The sequence below is a fragment of the Acanthopagrus latus genome, chromosome 6 (assembly GCF_904848185.1).
Source record: "Acanthopagrus latus isolate v.2019 chromosome 6, fAcaLat1.1, whole genome shotgun sequence".
NCBI lineage: Eukaryota > Metazoa > Chordata > Actinopteri > Spariformes > Sparidae > Acanthopagrus > Acanthopagrus latus.
This window is the reverse complement of record NC_051044.1, coordinates 19481413-19493391: the sequence shown is the minus strand read 5'-3', so window position 1 is coordinate 19493391 and position 11979 is coordinate 19481413. Positions and strand designations below refer to the sequence as shown.

The window sequence follows — 11979 nt, the reverse complement described above, 5'->3', positions numbered from 1 at the left end:
TCACCAAGAACATTTGATACATTTGATTTTTGAAATCATATGGTAATACTTAATCAGCTCACATATAAAGACCTTTATCTTATTTGTATATACAGTATTTAATTCATTTCGGTCCCGAGAATTATCACCTGACTCTTCAATTCCCCTCCACTCTTGTTCAGAAAATTGCATTGGTCTTACTGTCAGCAAATTTACCGTTTCACCTCATTTTCACCACTCTCATTATCATAGTTTTTTTTTGCCAATACAGATATGGAAAGCCAGATATTTCTGACAGGAGGTGGTGGAGACCAAACCTGAGCTAAAAGGTGAATACTGGATTTATGTTCATCATATGACCAGAAATACAACTTCAAATGAATGTTAATGTTGCTTCCTATCTGTAGAATGTGTAAACATTCAACTGAATGCTGAAATATTTTCAATATGTATAAGGTAATGTCAGTGCACTGCCCCCTAGTGGCCAAAAAAACAACTAACTTATATGACTAAATTAGTTACACCTTAAATCATTACCCTAAACACCCATTAGGGCTAATCTACTTTGGTTAACCGTAATATTTTTAGAAAGAACACATCATTTTTTTAATAACTTGGTGGCTGTCAAAGCAAATGATAGATAAATAAATTGCTGAAACAGGCTCTGAAATGTATTTACACTATGAGAACATTCAGATAAAACAGTAATACATCCCAATACAATATTCTGTCCTACACACAGTATAAAGTTGACTACTACACTGTACCACAACAAACAACTAACGTATTCCCTTATTATTCCATAACATAAAGGCATATCATGAACATGCTCTCCGCAGGCATGTAGAATGGGGGTAGAGACGCGGTCACAAAGCGGTGCAGTTAAAGCAACACTGCAGCTGAGTGTGCTGAAAAAATATTACCATCACGTTCTGCTCTCTGCACAATTAAAATGATTTATCAAGACTCTGCAGACTACCCTAATGCACTGAGCTGACAAAGAGTGGCTGTTGCATGTACATCATATGACACACTGCAGTGCAGGAAAAAAAGGCTGACGTCACTGCAGCAAAATCTTTAATGGAAGAAACTACGGTATGGACTACACAGGGGAAAAAAAGGTGGGAGGCAGAGGAAGAAATGGCTCTGAATAAAATGGTTTGCATTTTTGAATCATTTTTTAGTTCAAAAAAGAATTGTTGCATTATGTCTTAATGTCTGTTTTTGTAGGTTTGAAAATTCAGTGGATTGTGTTATTGCACTAGTCTCAGCAGCAACTAGGAGATAAAATATGTACATATTGTGCACCTTTCTCAAAAAAAAAAAACTTTTTAGGACATTAATGCAAATTTGTATCAGTGTGGTTTTACCCATATATGCGGTGCTAAGCAATGTCCGCTTCTCTCTTTACTTACATACATAAGTTTTCCAAATTAAAAGACTTCCAATAGACTTGTGTAACACTGCAGTGCTCCATTACAGTAATTACCTAACACAGCCATTAATCATCCTGGACCGTTAACATGTCTTTGCATCACATGTACTAAGTGCTGCCAAGATAAAACCCTGCAGCGCCACTGGAGGGCCTCCATTTTTTCTCTATCTTGGACCTGACAAACCTCTCAGATCTTACCAGGCCTGCAGCTTTAACAGGTGACAGCATCATCACCACTTGTCAAAGCAAAAAAGCATTATGGGCTGAAATCTCACCAAGGTCCAGAAATTGGCTTCTCTTCTTCAGATAAGGCAGGCGGTGAACCTGGAGATGAGTGAGCCTGGTGACACCACCCGAGCAGCTTCACGGCACTGATTAATTTGAAAGACTCTTTATAGCTCACAACTCCCTAGCAACTGATCTTAAAAAGGATACAGTTTCCGTCATCTGTCCTCTATGCTGCAGAAACCTACCACAGTCAAGGTTGTAGTGGTGTTTCACTGCAGTCCACAATCAGCATTAGCAGCATCTGTCACCCGTAGTTATTCTGTACTTCAAACTAAAGCCTCACACAAAATAGGTCCATACAACTTGTATGGCATAGTCCAACTCTTAGGAAGCCCAAAGACCCCATGTTAATCTGAACATTTTTTTTATTTTATTTTGGTGCACACTAACACTTAAACACTAACAACACTAACACTAATGACCATGTCTTTTCATATCAAATTGGGATCTCGGGGCTTAAGGAGACTTAGATCATGCCTGACAAGCCTTATGAAGCCATATTCTGTTTGATTTTTTTGCTGTGAAAAGCAAAGGACTAAATGTTCATATTTGGGTGAACTTATCATTTAAAGGATTACTACTGTGAAAGATATAAATTGACAGCTGTAGATGCCGCTGTAAGCTCTCTGCAGCTCTCATGGCTGATTTCTGTTTTGGACACTGATTTGATTAGATTTCTCATCAGATACCACACCCAAATCATTAGGTTCATATGAGAAAATGCAGTAAACATTTGTTTTCTTGCTTACCCATGAGACTGAGATATTTAAATGCCTGTTCAGATGTGAAACATGAAACACACACTGTGGGTTCAGTATGTGCCACTGGTAACAGATATTCTAGCCTGATACTGATGAAGAAGCATTATTGAATTTATGGCCCTTTTGGGAATTCCCTGAGAAACCAGAAGGGGTCAATAACTAATGGTAACATCTGGCTGAGGTTAGTATTACTGACACAGTCTACTTCAAAATCATTCAACTGTGTGTTTTTTTGCATATGTGATGTGTGCCTGATGTGTATGTTGATAACTAAGGTGTAGAAATGCAGATATAGTCTCTACACACCGATAAGAAACCTTGACTTATCGGGGCAGACTGGATCAGGATCTGATGGAAGAAAAGAGAGTGAGATGTGCTCTGAGCAGAGAGAGGGTGAGACAGAGGGGGCAGGGAGGGAGTGGAGAGAGTTACTGACCATAAAGCAGGTTGATTAGATTACAGAGCTAAGACTAACATGGGCCATTTATTACACAGAAAGCCAGAGCTCTGCAGCAGCCATGCAGACGTAGAACGGAGAAAATCAAGTGTGTGTGTGTTTGTGAATGACAGACAGTAAAAGCGATTACTTTATTTTGTTAGCACACTGTGCACCAAATCTCCATTAGGCAGAGGAACCCAAAGTTAAATTTAATCAGGAAAAGTGCTGAGAACAGATTAAAATAAAGGCTGCTTATTGGTGTGTAACAACGTGTATATGTGTGCGTGAAGAGAAACAAATACGGAACCATATGTTATATTTAGCTATGTATCATATCCAATATTAGAGAGCATAAATGGAGAGGATTAAAGGTACCGAGCATCACAGGGGACACAAAGGGAACAAAGTGCCACACCCAGTCACCACGGAGCATGCTCAGAATTACGTCAACTTTATAGGAGATTGCAGCTTGTCTGCAGACCTCAATTAAAATGACTTTAGACCTTACACACACATGCGCACACACACGCACACACACACAGTCTGCAGGAAGATCTGAAGGTGCTTTTATGCTTGCCATGTCAATCTGATTTAAGGCATAATATCCCCTCAGTGGCTGTGTTTGTAATGTATAACCCAATCGTATTGTAACTTAACAGTAAAGCTTTTAGTCATTGTACTTCAAAGTTTATCAGAAAGAAAAGGAAACCAATACATTATTGATGATTTTATGGCAAAGTCGTTGGCTGAAGCAACTTAAACTGAAAAAAAGAAAAGTAAGTTAAAGGTGTCATAAAGTTGTAGATTTGGTACTGTGAATACTGACTATTCAAAACAACACATTTTTTGACGATGTCTTCATAGACAGGCAATGATTTGTGCTGGGTATGTCCCTGAACCTGCTCTAACAAATGTCACTATACTTTGACCTCTGTCATCAATTTACCAAAAATCCACTATTTACCAGAAATACCGAAAAAAGTTATCTGACAATACTTACTATAAAAGGGATTAGTGCATTTCAAAAGGATGGAATAACTGCAGAGTCATGGCTCTGCCCCAGACGCCCAGAATATCAATAAAGTATTCCATTACAGTAAAAGGAAAGAGAGACAGAGAGGGGAAGGGAGACAGATGGAGGGGGGGGGGAAAGAATCAAATCAATGTATCCATGTGATTCAATTAAAACCACAATCTCACAGTTTCTTTTTGAGAACCAGGTAACAAGATCCTTGATGCACATATTTAATAGTTAAATTGAGAAAATAACTCTGAGTGAAGTCATTTGAATAGAAATCATACGGACAGATAATCAAAACTGACCAAATCTGACTGTAAGGATCATTGCAAAATGTCAACGGGTGCATGAATACGGGTGAGGAGGGGTGGGCGTGAGAAGACATCTTTGGCAATCGAAGCAGTAATGTGGAAGCGAGTCTGGCCTTGTGCCGAGCGCTGGTTAAAAGGGTGGACTTTTCGAGACAGACAGTAAGACAGAGAACACACATACACACAGAAAGAGAGGCAGGGCCTATCTATGAAGAGTAGGGAGTGGCCAAAGCTTGTATACCGATGAGTGATTGAGAAAGGAAGTGTTCATGTGGGTGGGGTGAGGAGAAATGAGGGAGGGGCGGGGGGGCGTGAGGATGATGGGATAGCCAGCTTGTGTGCATAAAAACCCCTGGCACTCTTCAGTCGGATGTCCTGTTGCCTCAAGAGCATCTCCAAGCCTCCAGCTCTCTATCTTTCCACAGCGATAAAGAACAGAACAAGACCAACCATGAGCCACTCAATGCATACCTCCACCTCCTACAGGCGCACCTTTGGAAGCCCAAGCCCAATCTCCATGTCCTCTTACTCTAATGTGTCCTCCCGCATGCCAGTTTCTGGAGGGCGCTACATGCGTTCAATGTCACCTGTGGTTGCATCCCGCGGCACCACCTACCAACAGCAGCGTTCCCGGTCCAGCACCCAGCCCCCTCGCCTCTCTTACGACAAGGTGGACTTCACCCTGTCCGAAGCCATCAACCAGGAGTTCCTCACCACCCGAAGCAATGAGAAGGCCGAGCTGCAGGAGCTCAACGACCGCTTCGCCAGCTTCATCGAGAAGGTGCGCTACCTGGAGCAGCAGAACGGTGCACTGCAGCAGGAGCTCAACCAGTTCAAGGGGCAACAGCAGCATGGTCAGCCCAACCGCGCAACCGACATCTTCCAGGAGGAGCTGAGGGAGCTGCGGCGCCAGATGGACGGCATCGGCAAGGAGAGAGACCAGTACCTAATGGAGAGGGACAACCTTGCTGAGGACCTGGCCCTGATGAAGCAGAGGTTTGTACCGAGTAAAGTATGATGCATGAATTAACGGGATCAGCTAAACAACCAGTGATGGGACTGAGATAGAGTGACAGACAGATGGATCGATGGTTTGTGTGAGGGTGATGATGTGACATATTTTGTTTGAAAGGTAGGGAACTGGAAGATCTATTGAAAAAAATAATTTTTTGAGAAAATGTTTGAGAGTTTGAGAAAATGGTCAGGCCAGACTTGTCCCAGGGAAACAGAACTATTAATGAACATGTGGCGACAGACAAAGTTGCATCGTATTCAAACAAACCATACTGTCCCAACAAAGTCAAGGGTTTTCTCTCCTCTTCATTCAAACATTTCCCTGTTGTGAGTTTGTCGATCGCATACGTTGAGCCAACTTAGCACCAATGCCTCCGAACATGAATCATGACCGTTATAATGTTCTATACGTGATCCACTTTAAGCACAGAGAAGGTAGCGAGTCCCCGGGCGGCTGCAACTTGACTCCAGTAGTGATGGTGGTGTAGGGCGTGGCACATCACTACACATGGACACCACAGAGCAGCAGCATGATACAGCAAACCGCCCCACATCTTAAACAGGGGAGTGTTTCAATGTATGTGCAGGACATAAATAAAAGCAGAAGAGCCCCAGTACCTGTCAAGGAACTATTACAAGGTTACTGATGCCAAATTAAAAAGGAAGTGTTCGGTGATAGTGATGTTCAACCGTGAACGATCTGAAACTATAACTTGATGAGATCATTGAATTGCTGCTCCCTAGTGTGCAAACAGTGATGATATCAAATGCATTCAAGACAAGACAACTTAAATTACATCACACATTTCATACAGAGGCAGTAGTAAATTCACTGACAAAGCAAAGGTATAATGTGTCACCTTGTGCAATGTTTACAGTGCAGATCGATGACGCTGTTTCTGGCCGTAAGAGTAATTTAGTGCTGCTAAACCAACTCCAAAACTAGCCCTATCATCATATAATCATATCATTATGGTAGTGATTATTTTGTAAATAAACCTAGTAAACCTGTCCACTAAAAAAAAATCCCCCCAAAAAAATCAGATGAGCAATTTGTTCGAATGGATTTCGGAAAAGGAACAGAACCATAAATCCTCTCAAAGAGCCCCCATCACTGTTTCGTGATTAATGATTCCCCCTTAAACAACGCAAAGTTATCGACTTTTAAAAACACGCACAATTATGCATGCACCCACTGACATGAGCAGAGAAAGGAGGAGGATGGATGGAGCAGACAAAGGGTGGGGCTGACTGAGGAGCAGGGAGGGGAGAGAGAGAGAGGGAGAGGAAATGGGTCCAGAGGAAGAGAGGTTGGATATCAGGCCTGGTGAGAACAGCGTCAGGAAAAATCAATGTGACTCAATGACTCCATTAGGTGTGTTTTCAGTGTCCCTGTGTGCTGATGGGATGGTGCCAGAGACCCCATTAGGACAAAAGGACCCCTGTAACACAGCATGAATTAAAGATGAGGAAGCAGGGCCCACTGTGTGATGGTTTCCCCACTAATCTACTTTATGTCCAGTCCGGGCATGACTTCTGTCTGACAGGGTGGATGGACCTGGATTCACATTCACATCCAGACATCATCGACCACACAGACAGCCCATCAGACAGAAACTTCTGGCAGAATGAGCAAATGCATTGTACAACATTGTTATATAACGTGTGATGACTCACCACAGTGACTCATGAATTCTAACTGAGTTTCATTTTCATTTTGCTTGTTTTTACAGGAGCATCAAATGACATTTCAGCTGAAGGCAGTCTCCAAATGTCTCTGTCTGCTAAATTAAATCCTGAATAGCACAGATTCTACATAGCTGTCCTGTAAATGTCACTCCCAGCTTTTTCCCATCTATAGACACCAGCTAAATGATCCTTGGAAATCCTTAAAGAGAAGGGAAGTGTGTATGTAACCTTATTGAGTGTGTGCAGATGACCTTATTGAACTCTAGAGAAACCACATTAGTTGAAAGGAGCAGCTGCTGATCCCACTGGGCTCTCTCCCAAACCCTTTTTACAGGACAGTGAATTAACAAATTGATCCAGAAAGCTTTTTGCCAGCTGGTGCCCCAGTGTAACCTCAGACAGGATGGGTGTGCTTGGACAAATTCATCAAGATGGTCATCTCTCTTTTGTAAAGAGGGGATTCCTTGCTGCCTCAAGAAGATCTGTGCATTATTTGAAATATTGTGTCTTGTTTTTGTCCTCAAGGTTGGATGAAGAAACCCAGAAGAGGGCAGATGCTGAGAATAACCTGGTGGCCTTCCGCAAGGTAAACACTTGGCTCACAGGACAGTGATTACCGTATTGGTTACAGTGTCCTCAGGCTTGTATAACAGGTCAAAATGGACAGCTTGGTTCCATCTCCAGCACATCCACACTGTCAGAGTAGCTAGTCTAACAGAACGCATTTCTTTAATATTACCATTTCTGACTGCAGCACACTAACAGGACTTGGATTTAAATCAAAAGTTACAAATAATTCATACAAGTGAAACAGTTACTGATGGCTACGTTTATAATAATTGTATTTTCTTCTTAAAAATGTGAATTATAAGATGGAGTTTACATTTTTAAACTCCATATAGAAAGTCTTTGTACCACATCATGACCTACACATTTCTATACACTAAAGGAAACTCATAATGGGCTTTTTAAACATAAAACATAGGTGAAATTTAGAATAAATCTGTCAATTGTTATTATAATCTTATAATCATAACAGATTATGGAAACATTATCTCAGAGGTACTCTAATATAATTATACAATTATGTTTATGATAATGAGGTTTTCAGTAATGAATGACATTTTGCTATCATGGCAACCTAACAATACATTATGTTTGTTTCAAAAATAGGATGTGGATGATGCCACACTGTCCCGTCTGGAGCTGGAGAGGAAGATAGAGTCTCTGATGGATGAGATTGAATTCCTTAAGAAGCTCCATGATGAGGTAAGTGATGCTACCTCCTATGCACTGTGCTCGCATGAATAGAGAAGCCTTTCGTCACTGGAATCATGCATCTCATTATGTTATCTAGAGACCTTTTATGGTAATACTCAACCTTTGAATGCATATACATCCCAAGCAACTGACTCCTAATTGATATGCAGATTAAGTGATAGTAGACATTTGTCTGTATGAGGTTATCCCAATGATTAGCTGAGCGACAGTACAATCAGTGATGCAGAAAGTCCATTTTATGTGCTGGACTAACAAGCTTCAACTTACTACAGATAAATGACATTTAAATTCTATGTTTAGGTTAAAAACATGAGTCTGTGGATACCACTGCCATTTTTAACCACTAAGCAACATGATGCAGGCTACTCAGTCTACTGTTTGCAAAATCTGATTCAATTTAATTTCACTGCATTTCAGCAGGAGGGAATAAAAAAGTGTCAACTGCATAGATGTTCAGATCAATTTGATTAAATTGTTCTTGGTATTGAAAATAGTAGGGGCCGTAAAACGGAACCCTAACACCTACAAAAAAAGTTTCAGAATGGAAAAATGACTATATTTTTTCGTAACAGTTTTGTGTTTCTGACATATTTGTTTAAATCTTGGAATCATCAGGAAATCCAGGAGGTACAAGTGAGTGTCCAGACCCAGCAGCTGAAGATGGAGGTGGACAGCACTGCCAGGCCTGACCTGACTGGTGCGCTGAGGGACATCAGGGCCCAGTATGAGACCATTGCCCTCAAGAACATGCAAGAATCTGAGGATTGGTACAAGTCCAAGGTGGGTAGACACACACCGAAATTGCATTATGAAATTTCAGTTCAGAAAGGTATTCATCCCTGTGTGTTTCTGCTTTTGTCCCTACAGTTTGCTGACCTGACTGAATCTGCAAAGCGCAGCACTGATTCTCTGAGGCAGGCCAAGCAGGAGGCCAACGAGTCCAGGAGGCAGATTCAGTCTCTCAACTGTGAAATTGATGCACTAAAGAACACGGTGAGTCTAAACACCACCAGTCATTAATCTGAAATTAATCTATATCATTATACACATTGCATTCTCTAATTGCATTGTGTGTTTTCAGAACGAAGCTCTGCTGAGGCAGATGCGTGACATGGAGGACCAGTTTGGCAATGAGATTGGCAACTACCAAGACAACGTGTCCAGGCTGGAGGATGAGATCCGCCACCTGAAGGAGGAGATGGCTCGCCACCTTCGGGAGTACCAGGATCTCCTCAATGTCAAAATGGCTCTAGACATTGAGATTGCTACTTACCGTAAACTGCTGGAGGGGGAGGAGAGCAGGTGAGGGTAAACCTTGCAATGTAAATGTTTGCTGTATTTACAGGATTTTGTTTTGTTTTATCACTCTGCGCTTCTCTCAAGATTAGAGGCCAGATGGGCAGCAATTGGAAGATTTGTCACCTCACAGCAAAATCAACCAAAACTAGTTCCTAAAGCCTCTTCATATGGCATTGATGTTAAGGTTCAGTGGTTAACAAATTTAGAAAACATGCATTAAAGGTGCACATAAATTACTATTAGTACAATAGTTTCCTACCATTCTTCACCTGTACTTGTCCAGTGTTTGTTGCCCTTGTTCTTAGCTTTTATGTCTATTCCTGTAAATACATTGAGAGCAATGAAAAACAGGAGTCAAATTCCTTGTTAGTATGGTTGGAGAATCAAGCCAGCTCTAATTAACATCAAACTAAAAGTTACTTGTCGAACCTCAAGCAAAGCAAATTACTTTTTGATACACATACCTTCATAACACACACTTTTTTTATTCCCTATTTAGGATTACTGTTCCCATCATGAATCTTGGCATGAGCAACCACTTTGGTGATCGAGGTAAGTTATGAGTTATGAGAACCATTGTTTCTAGAGGTGTTTTTTTCCCATTCTGTGTTCCGATTTTACATTTTTCCACGTGGAACTTTCCTGGATGATTTAACAATCTCTAGGTTCTTGTTATAGCCTTCATTTTTTATTATTGCGAGTGAATGTTTGTGAAATAATTTTTATGTCACTTTGGTATGGGAGGTGGCTCAAAATACTAAAATATTCATGAGACTGCTGCTGTTGCTATGGAGAAGCAAGTAGGAGATGCAAGTCAGAGTTGTAGCAAATTCAAAACTCTTCATGGTTGCAGTTGCAATTAAACTCGACTGCAAAACTGACTCAGAATCTAAACGTCAATTGCTGAAGATGTGGATGGTATTGGCAGGTTTATTAACAGTCCAATCTTTAGCATAACAAGTCTTTACAATTCAGCTGTTGAAATTAATTATCGTATCTAAGTGTAAAACTCTTACAAGCATTTAATGTGACTTTTCACAGACTATGAACAGAGCCCTGGCACCCAGACCAAGAAGACTGTGGTGATTAAGACTGTTGAGACTAGAGATGGAGAGGTACAATGATTTATATCAAAATGGCATGACATGATGCTAAATAACAAGAATGATATTATTTGCATTATGGAAAGTGTGAGAAACATAAAAGCTCTGTTTACTTACACCATAAAAAGTGAATTTGAATGATTTAAACTTTGTTCTCCAACAGGTGGTGAAGGAATCCAGGAGGGAGAAGGAGAGAGACTCTGATAGAACCGACAAGGATGACGAGTAAATAAGGAAAATTAAAAATGTGAAGGCCAGAACAACAAGGGGGAACAAAAACAGAAAAAAAAACTCTGATCTATATAGTCCTCATTCCCACTAGTTATGTGTTTTATTGTCTAGCAGACAGTCTCAGTATAGATGCGATGTTGAATGAATCCCTTTAGACAGTGTCACTTTGGTGCTATTTTAGCCTCCCAACTTTTGCTAAACACCTGTGTCACCTGTAGAACTCAGCAAGACCACTTTATTAACACACCACTTGAGGCCTTGATTTACAGTGCAATCCCGTTAAAACCTTAGAAGACCATGCGTTTGTAGCAGAGTTTTCCACTACAGGCTAAAACAGGTAGTTTAATTGCAGAATTTTAGTGGTTTGTGTCGTAGACATGACTTACTAACAAAACTCTAGACACTGCCCTTCAGCCGACCTACCTTAAAAGACAGACTGAGAACAAATTAACCTTTTTGCATTTGTTTTAAAGGCTTCGCTATCCTCTTATTGTGCAAACCAACAGATTTCCAGAGACGCACAGGAAGTGTTGACACTTACAATAAGACCGTAACCAACTGAAAAGATTTGCTGAATGTGCTTTGCAATGCTGTGTGTACCGGGCACGACTGATGAATGAATATGTAAGTGCAAATAAACTTAATTAGAGCCAATCTGCATTATCTTGTTTTCTTTAGTCCATCTATAATCTGTATTTTATGTCCAAGAGCACCTTGTACTTGTAAACAAATAAGTTAATATCAGTGGTTTGCATGAAATATCAAGTTTACATAAGGAAGCAGGGAAGGGGTGAGGGAAAATTCCTATATTATTTGTCTTTGACCAGCGAATCAGTACAAGGTATGAGGGTAAACATTTCCTTTCAACCCAGCAGTGAAAAATTTGTATTGCAATGCGTTTTTAAATAAAGCCCGTGGTCAGTATGGTTAACTAAGTTAGCTAAAATGTATTTCCTACCTTTGAAGCGCTTCTTTTCTCTTTGTCCAGTAGCCTGCCCAAGGTGTTCACCACCTGTTCACCTGTTTTTGATGCTTTCTTCAAGTGAATTAAGGAGAATTATTAAGTATGGTGTCATAACATGGACACACAACATGGATGAAAAACTTTTTTCGATGAACCGTATCAGAAAA

At 40.6% G+C, this 11979-nt stretch overlaps 1 protein-coding gene across 1 annotated transcript; it reads left to right on the top strand.

The window, feature by feature from the left end:
• The first annotated feature begins 4540 nt into the window (after positions 1-4540).
• prph (peripherin) lies at positions 4541-11496 on the top strand. The gene is made up of 9 exons (XM_037102546.1): positions 4541-5227; positions 7460-7520; positions 8108-8203; positions 8831-8995; positions 9083-9208; positions 9297-9517; positions 10014-10066; positions 10556-10629; positions 10781-11496. The coding sequence occupies exons 1-9, from the start codon at positions 4602-4604 to the stop codon at positions 10844-10846; spliced, it is 1488 nt and encodes a 495-aa protein (XP_036958441.1). The 5' UTR covers positions 4541-4601; the 3' UTR covers positions 10847-11496.
• Positions 11497-11979: the final 483 nt, after the last annotated feature.